Genomic DNA, 12542 nt, shown 5'->3' with positions numbered 1-12542 from the left:
TCTGATCTGGAAGAAGGCACACCATTGTTCCATAGTTTCTTAGTTTCATCCCTAAGTTCAAAGTATAAAATGAAAAGAAAGCATGTGGAAGAAGGCACATCATTGTTCTATCCATCACGAGGGACTATTACCTCGTGAAGGCGGCAGTGTGAGGAGGTCTAACATGGTTTGCTTCTTATTTGGGGTTAATGGAACTCCTCTAACACCAGCAAAAGCAGCAATCAGAAGCGGTGATACCACAAGTACAGTATGCAGATCAAACTTTGGGGAACAAAGTACTGTCTCCCCAAAATCCTCTTCAAGTTTCTTATAAATCTCTGTCACTCTTCCCATCATGAATCTCAACATGAATTAAGTTTATAAGCAAGATGGCAATATAAGCTTGTGAAGCAGAGAAGACACATCGAATAAAAATTGATATGGTCCTCATGGAGATAAACTATGTTTTTAGGTTATTTAAATTTTGAGGGCATTTTCGTCTATTTACGTGGGTTTTTGGCTATATTTGAAAGTTTTAATAAAAACTGACATTTATGAATTTGGGGGTTAAATTTTGGCTATTATTGATAAAAAAAGCTCCACTCAGTAGATCTTCAAAGTACGATTCAGAAGCAGATGAATGTTTACTTGCTTTTCTACAATCACAAGCTGCTTGTGCAGCTGTAAGCAGCTGTTGGACACTGGCTGTCTCTTCTTCTCAATGTATGTTAAATTGTTTGTGTAACAGTTGATTATCCTGTATCATTTGAAGTTTTCATATTTTATTTATTCCTTTGTGGTTTTATGAAAAGGCTGCAGATACTGAGGCTGCACGAGGACATCTAGGTAGTGCAAGGCTTCGTATTGAGGCCTTTATGACCCTGCGTGTGCTTGTTGCTAAGGTAATCTTGTGATTTCATGTAGGTTCTAACTATTTGTAGCTTTGGTTAATTTATAAATTTGAATTTGCGTTTCTCTGTTTCTGCCCCCTCTTCATTTCACATTGTGCTCATACTTTAAAAAAGCTTAAATACTTTGTTTGACACTTTATGAACCAACTGGTGTGCTTAATAAAAAACGAACTATACTTGGCCATGTATTTCATTTTAAATACTTTATTTTCCTGATCTTTTATTTTAGAGTTTGTTTACAACATCGACTTTGAATGGTAGAAATATCACATTTTGTTTCATTTATTTATTTTTGCTAGTCTCAAGCATTACAACCAGTTGTTTATTTAGGTTCAGAATTTTTTTAGGTATGATAACATCCTTCACTGCAAATTGCAATCTTACAAGTCAGTACCTTTGGGTAAGTTTGATTCAGAACATTTTTTCCCTACAGGTTGGGACTGTGGATGCATTAGCCTTCTTTTTACCTGGTGTTGATAGTCAATTTGCCAAAGTTCTGCATGCCTCGAAAACAATGACCAGTGGGGATGCAAATGATCAAGCAGTTCGAGGTTTGGCTGAGTATCTGATGATAGTTTAGGATGATGCTAATTTATCTAGACTTGATATGTCCGTAACGGTTACTTCTGAGTTCAATTCAAAAAAGTATGAATATACACGATCTTTAATGGATGAGCTCCGTAAGTTGCCTGAGCACATGGTCCAAGTAAAATGGTAATGGAAGATTCAAGTAATAAAGTGATTCCAACTACTTCCCAATCTGAGAAGAAAACTGGTTCTGGCAAAGGTGATAGATCTTTGCATGTGGATCGTACTAATGATTGGATTGAGAAAACTTCAATGCATGTGGATAAACTTTTGGGTGCAACTTTTCGACATGTGCGTTCTTTCGTTTCAGTTGCTTCTAGTTAATTATTGTACATAGGCTACTTACATCATTTCCAATCTTGCAATGTTTTTCTTTCTGAAATTTTAGTGCTTTTATTCTATTAGTAAATCCTTCAATTATTTGTTAGATTTGCATTCATCCAGCAAAAACAGTGAGGCAAGGGCTCCTGGCTTCCACACGAGGACGGTTGTCAAAGACAAATGCTTCTGGTTTGCTGAAAATTATTTTTGTGTTTTTGTGCTTATGATTCCTTTTTGCTCTCATTGCATTATCGTATGTAAATCTGACATGCATTTTTTTGTCATAGTCCTTACAGTTTCAGTTTGAAGTTCTTTATTCTTGCCTATGACATTATTTTCCTTGGGAATGCCAGCCTAGGTAACAGCTACTCGTTTCCTGGACATTTTTTTCTGTTTGTATGAGTCAGAATTCGATATTTGCTGGTTGTCTTGATAAGCTTCTTTAATCGAGGTCATCCTCAGTAGGATACCTTGACTCTCTATCTGAGTTGAAAGCTGGAACTAACATTACCAGCGATTGCCTGACAATCATGGCTGCTGTTCCTCAAAATTCAAAGATAAAAGGCATTCAGGAGAAAGGTATACCATACGCATCAAATGATGCACAGAAGAATTATGAGCTTCTGCACATGCCTTCTTGGTTTTTTCACATTGGAAGTCGAAAACTATACGAAGCTCTTTCAGGAATTCTTAAACTTGTAAGTTTATCCTTGATGGCAGGTAATTTCAGCTCTTTACATTGAATTGTTTGGTCTCGACTTTCAACTTACATCGTCATTGCTCTGTACTGACATCAGGTTTTTCATGTTTCCTTCCTTGCTAGATATAAAATATGGGCAGCATCTGTCACTCATTACAGAAATTCCACTGGGTTGCTTGCGTAAATTAGTTTCAGAGATTAGTATGAAGGATTATAACAAAGCAAGTTGGCATTCATGGTATAATAGAACTGGTTCAGGACAGTTACTGCGCCAGGCAAGCACTGCTGTATGTATGTATTCTGAATGAGATGATATTTGGTATATCCGATCAAGCCACTGATTTTTTCACAAGGATATTTCCGAACTCAAGAAAAAGAAGGAAAGAGGTTCGGGAATCTGGTGCAGGGTTTGTTGATGGCCAACCTTTTGAAATCGAATCTTCCATGTTTTGTGAATCTAGTTGGAAAGTTTTACAAGATGAGGGTTTAAGGAGTCACTTGATTGACTGTATTGGTAGAATTTTGCATGAGTTTTTATCTCATGAAGTATGGGAACTTCCAACTGAACATAAATCTTCGGGCATACATCCTGACAATGAAGCTGAAGATGTTAGTGTAAACTTCTTTCAGGACACAGCTATGCTTGCTACACCAGGTAATATACATTTTTCTCCACGTACTGAGCATAAAATGCAGTGAATCTTGAATCAGTTTTGTTTTGCTTCAGTAGATGTACATTAAATCACTGTAGCTTTGTTTTTCTCAAACAGGTTACTATTGAAGGAATAGGCATAATCAGTATCTGCCTTGGAGGAGATTTTGCGTCTTGTGGATTTCTTCATCAATCTCTTCATATGTTGCTTGAGAATCTCGTTTCTTCAAACTGGTCTCCATATTTGCCAGTGAGCTTCAAATTAAGCAAAACCAGTTTTTGCAAGAGCTAGCTGTTCTGTGCTTTCAATCTAATTTCCTTGGGCATGGAAACTTGGAATGAGTAAGGATTGTAGATATATAACCAGCTAATAGTGTTTTAGCACGTGGCACATGCTAAGTTTATAAGCTGAAAAGGGAGGGTGGGGTGCAAGGGTAATAAAACCACCAAGTGCTTGTTTTCCCTTAAAAACCATCATTCTTTGGAACACCATAAATATAAGCCAATGATATGAGCTGTTGCTTTACAAGCCAATGTGTTGCATCCAATGAGCTAAGTAAGGAGTCTACGGACTATTTAAGCTTTGATATGAGCTGTTGCTTTACGAATAGCTTAATCACTTAAAGTGATTTTATGTAAAAGCACATAGGACGTGCTTCTCCCCATAAGTGATTCTGGCCTATCCAGAATCACTCCCAAACGAGCCTTTAGGAGCTAAATGATGGGCTAGACACAAATTCCACATGTGATACAAAGATGCACGCTTTATCGAAGAATATAATGAAAAAAGTATTCTTTAGAATGAGCAAAATTTTACAGCTGAATCCGAAATGGAAGGCTGACAGAGATCAACACTGTTACAATCAAAATTTCTCCTGACCCGTTTCACTTTTCCCTCTTCAAATTTTCTTTTTTTCTTTTTCTGTGAGGGTATAAGAGGAGTTGGAGTTCAACTGAACAAATTCACTAAATTTTCTACAGAACTTGCAAGACCAAGAATGTTACTTGATCAGTCAACAAACTTTTACTTTTCTTCGTTTTCGGCTTTTTAGCCTTTTTCTTTTGCTGGTTATACTCTTCATATAGTTGTATGGATGATGTAGTGTCATCTAGCTCAGTCCTTAATCTCTGATTCTTCTTAATGTCACGAAGAATCATAAAATGTGCAGAAAGTTTCTTTCTCACATCATCTTCATCAATTGAAGTTGTATCTGCAGAAGGTTCTATCACAGCTGATACAGAAGGGTCACTTCCTCTTTTCCTTTTGTTGATACAGAAGGTTCTATCCCAGCTGATACAGAAGGGTCACTTCACTCGGTGGCTTGAAAGACTCTGGCCTCTCCAAGGAAAAGTCCGTGAAAGCTTGTTGAGGAGAAATGGTTGAGAGATAAACCTGGTTAGTAGCAGCGTTCATGCTAGATATACTTGAAGCCATACTTGAGACAGCTGGATGATAATGCTGGGTTAGAAGATTGAGTTCCCAAAGGACTGAAGCAAGAGCACCACTTAAATTGGGGTCCGAAGCATATGGGTGATATTTCTGTGCATCAGGTGGGAGAGAAAAGAGAGAGAGGGGAGCGGGTGTTAGATTCATCATTATAACGAGTGTAAGCACGTAATGATGCCAAATGTACCAAACCCAAATTACATATAAACTACAAAAATAATTATATAAAATCACTTATTACTTGCTGAATGAACACGCATGATAGACATTTCTCATTTTTATATTACATAGCATTCTGCACAAAGTGAATAATGCACTGGCATCATTTGAACTATTGCATGCGTTTGTGCAAGTTTAGGTGTAAGGTCTTTCTTCCTTTTATTCTTTGTTTTTTCTTTTCCCCTCCTGCTTGACAAATTAACTAGTGCATTCAACTGGATGAGTCTTTTATACTACATTAATAGATGGACTTCAGATTCTGAAGAGAGGACCATTGTCTAACTTCAATATGGGAGACTAAAGGCCCCACAGACAAAGTGAGTAAAACTTTATCAGTGGTATCATGGGTTCATGGGGAATTATTGAGGCATCCTTGAGGGAAATTAAAGGACTCCAAAATGATAGTTTTGGCCTCTACCGTGGATTAGAATTTAGATAAAAGATAATTCTACAGTTTTGCCAACTCCAGAGCTGTAGATCAGAATTTAGATAAATCTAATTCCTTCACATGATAATCAAAATGAAAAGAACTTGTGTTTTCGGAAATTTATTTTCAGAAATACATGCTGGTCGCAGGCTCCAATTCATTAAATATCATGAAGCAGATGTTGGCATGAGAACTTACAGCGACAGAACCTGACACTGAGCCACCTCCAGCATCATTTTCTAACAGATTCCGGCACTTGACATTCTTCAAAAGAAGATGCTTTAAAGTAACCAAAGCTGCAAAAGATTCACATGGGGAACAGGAATAAGAAATCCATAACAAGATATTGATAGCTTTGTTTCTAAACAATAACATACCAGCCATGGACTCTGCGGATCCGGAACATAATGAGAATGTGGCCAAACGCTTTACAAATGCAGCAGCCTTCTGCATGTCATGTTGTCTATCTTCACACAGCATCATCTTCAGAGCTTCAGCTAATACTTCGCCCTGATCTCTGTTCCACGAACACAACCAGTAGGTAAATTTTTTAGGTAAGTCATAAGTTGAACCCTCCTAGAAAGCATGCACTTATACTAGTGTCTAAGGTGACAGGAAAAATCAATACACCATTGCAGGAAATAAGCTTATCACAACAAATATTCTTAATAGAAAGATGCAAATTAAGTTCCAGTACATATGGGTATAGGAATTTGAGGATGTTATTTACTTCATCTAAAATGCATGAAGATACCAACTAGATGCCACAGAAGGAAGATAAATGTTTTAACACCAAATTTTGGCATTAAAAAGTTTGGTGCAAACCTTCCAGGCCTATATTCAAGTATAATATTGTAAAGCTGGACGAAGAAGTCCTGTAGATCAACATTTAAGGCATCAAGGTTGCTCTTCATCACTGTAAATGCAACAATGCTGCAACGGAAGCGCTCAGATACAGTCAAACATTTTGAAGTATTCTCAGAATCGCTACCACCAGAAGCAAGCTTTTTCAGATAGTTTATAAGATCCCCCATGAAATCCATGTCAATTAGATGCGAGAATTTTCCTAATCCTTTCAGACACGGAGCAAGTAAAGGGTGGGGCTCAGATGCACCAGTAGATAAACTAGCATTTGCTTCAGATCTGAATGGAGAATCACAGGAATTATTCAATACATTTGAAATCTGGAATAAAGAGGAATTGCAAATCCATAAACTACCCAAAGAACAAATTATAAATGCTTTCCACTTTCCATCAAGCATATCTATGAGAGACTTCAAAACTGAACATATCTCCCATTTCAATCACCACTCTCAAAGTAGCCATTTACTGCTTTTGGATACCTAGTTCCTCGAAGCAAAGCGCATGCATCCAGGGTATTCATAAACAAGCTTATCCAAGCTTATGCCATTTACAATATCACTCAGAAGATCATTCATGTTTATGCATTTATCAACATTATGAATGAACTGTCAAAATATCAAAAGGTAAAAGATAGCAAATTATAGAAATATGGTCGAAAAATAAGAAAATTACACAATAAATGTACTGTTTCACAATACAGCAACATTTAATGACAACGTAGCTTACGTGAATTTTTTGAAGGACAGAATCAGATGCCTATGTTCTTTATGGGTTTATTTGAGCACTTAAGGTACATTCTCTTTATGGTGATCTGATTGGGAAGGAGTTTTGAGCTAAATGTAAATTATTTCTTGTTAGGCACTTGGTAGTTTTTTATGCCAAGATGGACATATTCTCCATCTTTTTTCTTGTACTTAAAAAAAGCTAGTTTCCAATCAGAAAAATTTACAAATCCTTTTGGTCTTCAATGATTCAAAATGTGAAAATTCACTTCTACAAGGAGTTTCTTCCACAATGCATCCATTTACCAGTATCACACACTGTATTTACAGAAAAAATAAACATGTGTGCTCCATAGTGCCCGTAGACAGAGAAGCCAGTTTTTCCTGATACCATGCGATCAGTCATCTCTCAAGTCTTAAAACTCATGTATGCTCACCTTTGGATGCAGAAAACTCATGTATGCTAATGTATATGCTTAGTTTACAAACTTGAAATCTTATATTTAAAAAAATTAAAATTATTTGTACAGACTACACTGAGCAATCTGCTCTTTCTTGCTTTAGTTTGTCTTTTAAGCTAAAGCAAATTCATAGGAAATCACAGATCTAAAGTTATCAGAAACATGATGCGCAAACAAACCTGGAAGTTGATGAGTGCATCGTATGTTTCAATATGCGAAAATATGTTTCAAATACAGCAGAAAGTGCCTCTGTCTGCATTCCTCTCCGCTCCATAACATCTGGGGTAAAAGCAACCGCCTTGTAATCAGCAGCAACCTGTGGATAGCATTACAAAATTCAATAGGTTGAGAGGAAAAACCACTGAAACAAGCAAGATCAAGAAGTCAATGGATTTTGCAAAACAGAAAAAACACCTCCTCTCTTGTCTTCGTCAATAACTCTTGCCTACTCCTTTTTTTGTCATTTTCCTTCAATTGACGTGCCTCCTCATAATGCTTTTTCTTCTTACTCTTCTTGCTTTGGGGTTTATGTTTCTCATCATTTCTTGCAGCTCTCCCAAGATCCTCATCAAATGACAGAGACAAGAAAACCTGCAGAAGTACTAACAATAATAAGCATGGAGGATAAACAAAATCCACATGATATGATTCCAACACGAAATTCATCTTCCCACTATTTGTAGATTACTAGGCAGAAAAGCAACAATTTCCTATCAACAATCATTTGATTATGTGAACCTGTGTATGACACAAGTTACGGTAACATATGTACTTTCAACTGACAATATGCATTATGCATTGCAGCAAAATTACAAGAGAAAAGCTAATCCATCTACATTTCTGTACCAGTAAAGCTCCTTTTAAACAAAACTCAAAAAATCTGCCATCTAGTTGGCTGAGCATGGAGTCCAACGGTAGATGAAGGACATAAGGAAATAAAACCTTTATCTTAACTCAATATAACCCTGATTGTATCCCTATAAAACTACAGCATTTGATCAATAATTTTTTTTTGGCAGAGAGATATAGAGAACTGGTCTTATTTTCTCCTAGTATATATGGTTAGGCAAAATGGTTCAGTATTGAGTTGATCGGCACAAAAATTGGTTAAAACAACATAAATAACAAATAGATAAGTAATCTCATGCCTCCACAGAGTCAGGGTGTAATTGGCAATTATGAGCTTTCACATGATCTGCAATTAATCGAACAGCCTCCACAGTTGCTTCACCACCGTGTTTTCCCTCATTTGTAAACAGAGACTTGATGGTAGAACAGCATAGTTTCCTGTTAAGAAGTAGTTCATAGTTGGATGAAATAGTAAAAGAAAACATTGGCTATGATCATGGACACAATTATCATGTCAATAAACCGAGAAAGTGACATGTATCAACACAGATATGAGAGACGTGTTACACATGGGACATGGACATGAACAACATGTTATGTCAACTTCATCCCAAAAACGATGACACATCAATACATCTGCAATTTTTTTATATTTATATAGATATCTGTTCGCATTTAAACATATCTTTATGTGAGAACAATATTCTTAAAAATAATTATGAAAATAACAACCATGTGTAATTTTTTTGACAAAAAAGGTCAACACCTTGGCAATGTTGAACTGTTTCTAAGCAAAAGAGGGTGTTTTAACACCCATGCAGTCTGCAGCCAGAAACATCACCAGTCCTTAACCAAGTTTAGAATATTTTTCCTTTGTCAGATAAAAGTTTAAATTGAAAATCTAAACAAAGAACAATATTTCGACCTGAATGTTTTGCTCAATCCTAAAGTAGAATAAATGCTGGCTAATGCTCATATTTAGAGTTAAACTGTGTACTCCGACTTGAAGATACAATCATTTTACAAATTCTTGCGTCATCCTGACCTTCAAAGACACCTTGTAAGACAACTTACCAAAATGATACATTAGGGAACAAAAACTAAAGATAGAGCAAAACCTTATAACATCATCTGGGGAGCCTATGTTTCTGATGACAACACCTAACAAGCTCTCCCGGTAGTTGAAGTGGGGAGCTGCATCAAGCAATGTACAGATACAGCGAAATGCCACATGCTGAAATGAGGACTGCTTTTCTAATGCTGCCAACTTCTGCAGGTATGCCTGAGAATGTGCATAAAAGAAAAATATAACATGACTTATAAGGACAACCACACAAGTTAACTGAAATATTAATATACCATGAATAGGCGGGTAAGATCCCTAAACCTGCTACAACAACTGTCACAAGAACTGGTCATACATATGTTCCAATCATTAATTCCATACATCTTTCTTCTACCACCCCGTTCAAATCATCAATTCCATCAGTTCCTAGATTGTTGTCTACCACTCTTCAAAACATAATTGTTCTTCAAATTTACACAAATCAACTATGTTTTACATGTCTTTAGATATTTTTTAAACAATGAATAAACCCAGTGTACATTCAATGATTGGTCCCATGACCCAGACAAAACAAACTTCACATCCCCAAAATCTAAACAATACAAAATGACCACTACGAAAAAGAAACAAATTTACAAATGGCAATTGGCATGATTCAAAATCAAGTTGCACTAGGTTAATAAAACTAACTAATAATTTATTTTGTTCAAGGTGTAGCAGATCCATCAGAAATTAGAAGTAAGAAACAAAAATCATCACAAGTAACCAGGCATAGAAAATATTGCCTACCTTGTATACAGATAGCAGTGTTGATTCATAAAACCGCATTTTCTTAACATCCTTTGAGACCTTCATTTCTAGCTCCTTCTCAGTAGGAAGCCTAATCCGATATCTGCAAATCATTCATATAAGAGTCATATTCCAATACTGGAATGCAGACAGAAAAACAATGTTGATCACGAGTAAACATGCACAATGGTTTGTGGGCAAGGACATAAATTTAATGTGTCAACACAGACACAGGCCATCCAACACCTCAACAGCCTAAATTATATAATACCAATGTTTATTCTTAATTTGAAATATTTAGCACATATTTATATGTGCTCAGTGTATTCTTCCAGTGAGAATTAATAAAAAAACAGTAGACATCATGGAACAGAACAGTGGTCATACCCAGGAATAAGGTCTTTAAAAACAGCCAACAGAGATAGGAGCCCAAGTTTGACAATGGCATGATTATTATCTTTACAGATCTGTAATATCTCCTTCAGAGATTTTGTATTGGAAGTTGGATCAGCAAGCAGAGCGATTCCCAGCTCTGCAAGTTTGTTCTTCTTACTTTCAAAGGCTTCTTCAGCTGTAAGATCTTCTTTAACCTCAGCCTAACCAAAAATAAATAAATAAATAAGTACTTTATATGATACATAGACAATACAGTATACTAAAACTCAAAAGCAAAACAGAAGAATAACTAGTCCAATCAGATGATACCAGCACTGCTTCTTGTGGAGTTTGTTCGACTTCGGGTTCGGCCTCCTTTCCTTGTTTCTTAGCCTCTTTCTTACTTTTCTTAAGCTTTGCCCTCCTTTCAGCCTTTGTCAGCTTAACTATGCTTTTATCTGCAGCACCACTTGCTTCCTCTTCAGTGGGATCGTTTTCAGATGCTTTTGATGCCTTCGTTGCTGTGTCATCACACGAATTTAAAATATGCACACTCTGTGTACATCCAAAAACCTTCCAAAGTCAACTCCCCCAATTACCATTATCCAAACTAGAAAAAAATAAAATAAAAATGAGGAACCTGTTCGATAGTAGAGTTGTCCATCTAAGGTTTTAACAGGAAGAGCATCTACACGATCAACTTGAATCCCAGGATCCTCTTTTTCTTTTTGCAAGGATTTTCTTTTTAAGCGCTTTTCATACAAAGCTTCCAAAGCATCCTCTTTTACATCAGCAACGCGGGTAACATGCCTTTGTTTAAATATAAATATAGATTAAATGTATTACAACAAAAACAAAATTAGAAATCAAGATAGAAGAATCAACAGATTGTTGATGAACCACAAAATTGATGCCTTTACTGCCACATACAAAATTACTGGCGTAATTTGCAACTCATAAATTTCATTTTTCTTCAACCATCCAAGTTGCAAGTTAAAACCCATTCCAAAATATCTAAATATGCTACAATTACAAAGTTACATTTCACAGAAGCGATGTAAGAACCAAATTCATTTGGGCTATAATTTGTGTGCCAAAAAGTTGCCAAATTCTCATGGTTATTACTAATTTCCTAAAATTTAGAAACAAAACAAAAATATCACTCACCCTATTGACTAATTAAAAAAACACCTCCTCCGATTCTATGAATACAAAAATGACATTAAAATGAAAACTTAGGCCCAACCAATGAAAATTCAGAGGTATGTAAGTATTAAATTTTAAAAAAAAATTCAAAAGCACGAAATAAAATAAAGGAACAAACTTGGTGATGGACTGGGTGTCTAAGGTGGTGAGAAAGCCAGCGAATTCTCGGTTTTGATCGACAAAATCCCTGTCCTCGTCCGAGACTTCAATTTCGTCCTCCGAGACCTCCGGTGGGAGCTCAGGAGGTAGAATGATCCTCTGCTTTTGCTTCCACTTTGCCACCATTCTGTACGTAAAACCCTAGTTGCCTGCTTCTGGTCGATTATGTCGTTAGGGTTTTGTGGTTGTTGGTAGGGTTTTAGACAGAGATAGAGAAGCTGAAGAAGAAAAGAAACGGTTCTCGGCTGGGTGTTGTTTGAAAAAAGGGGTAATTACATTTTTGTCACTGGGGTCGAAAATTGTCGTCATTATACTTTAGGTCAAATCAAATCCAATTTATGAATTCCGTCAATTAATATGCACATGATGCGTGCGTGCGTCCAATTTCCATTTCGCCCCAACCCAACTCTCTCTCTGCCTCTTCCCTTTTTGTCTCTTTCACCTCCCTCTCTTCCCTTTCTGTCTCTTCCCCGTCTCTCTCTTCGATTTGAATTCCGACGAACCCAAGCCACCATTCTTATCAACGAGAGGTTGAAAGAGAGAAAGTAGAATTACCGGAATAAATTATGAGGTTATTTGCTCGAAAATCGATATGCAAGTTCAGAAATCAAATTAAACCACTTGGGTCTTGCATTTTCAGCAAGTATTCCCATTCTAATTTCAAGTTGAACATTGGCGGTATGGGTTTTTGTGTTTATGCTGTTATGGGTAGCTAGGGATTAATTGGGATTTTGGTTTTGATTTTGTTTGTGTAATGGGATTTCATGTTTAAGGGCCTTGCTTGGATTCGGTTAGGGTTTTATTTTC

General features: G+C 36.5%; 1 protein-coding gene and 1 pseudogene across 3 annotated transcripts; one reads left to right on the top strand and one right to left on the bottom strand.

The window, feature by feature from the left end:
- Positions 1 to 533: 533 nt before the first annotated feature.
- Positions 534 to 3620, top strand: LOC110762443 (uncharacterized; annotated as a pseudogene). The gene is made up of 6 exons (XR_015825784.1): positions 534 to 702; positions 792 to 881; positions 1324 to 1769; positions 1907 to 1988; positions 2265 to 2519; positions 2623 to 3620. The product of XR_015825784.1 is annotated as an uncharacterized LOC110762443 (transcript).
- A 678-nt stretch (positions 3621 to 4298) lies between these two features.
- LOC110762450 (nucleolar complex-associated protein 3-like) lies at positions 4299 to 12077 on the bottom strand. 2 transcript variants are annotated; one of them, XM_021965087.2, is made up of 13 exons: positions 11695 to 12077; positions 11011 to 11180; positions 10701 to 10891; positions 10383 to 10591; positions 9996 to 10098; positions 9259 to 9422; positions 8440 to 8578; positions 7706 to 7882; positions 7471 to 7607; positions 6070 to 6387; positions 5622 to 5761; positions 5443 to 5540; positions 4299 to 4691 (listed from the first exon to the last, which is right to left on the bottom strand). In XM_021965087.2, the coding sequence occupies exons 1-13, from the start codon at positions 11859 to 11861 to the stop codon at positions 4434 to 4436; spliced, it is 2271 nt and encodes a 756-aa protein (XP_021820779.1). In that variant the 5' UTR covers positions 11862 to 12077; the 3' UTR covers positions 4299 to 4433. The 2 variants fall into 2 exon arrangements, with proteins under 2 accessions (XP_021820779.1, XP_021820780.1); XM_021965088.2 differs by lacking the exon at positions 11695 to 12077 and having other exon boundaries at positions 10701 to 10925; positions 11011 to 11165.
- Between the last annotated feature and the right edge of the window lie 465 nt (positions 12078 to 12542).

The sequence above is a fragment of the Prunus avium genome, chromosome 7 (genome assembly GCF_965620075.1).
Source record: "Prunus avium chromosome 7, drPruAviu1.hap1.1, whole genome shotgun sequence".
Taxonomy (NCBI): Eukaryota; Viridiplantae; Streptophyta; class Magnoliopsida; order Rosales; family Rosaceae; genus Prunus; species Prunus avium.
Note: the sequence above shows the minus strand (reverse complement) of the source record. Positions and strands in the feature narration are given on the sequence as shown.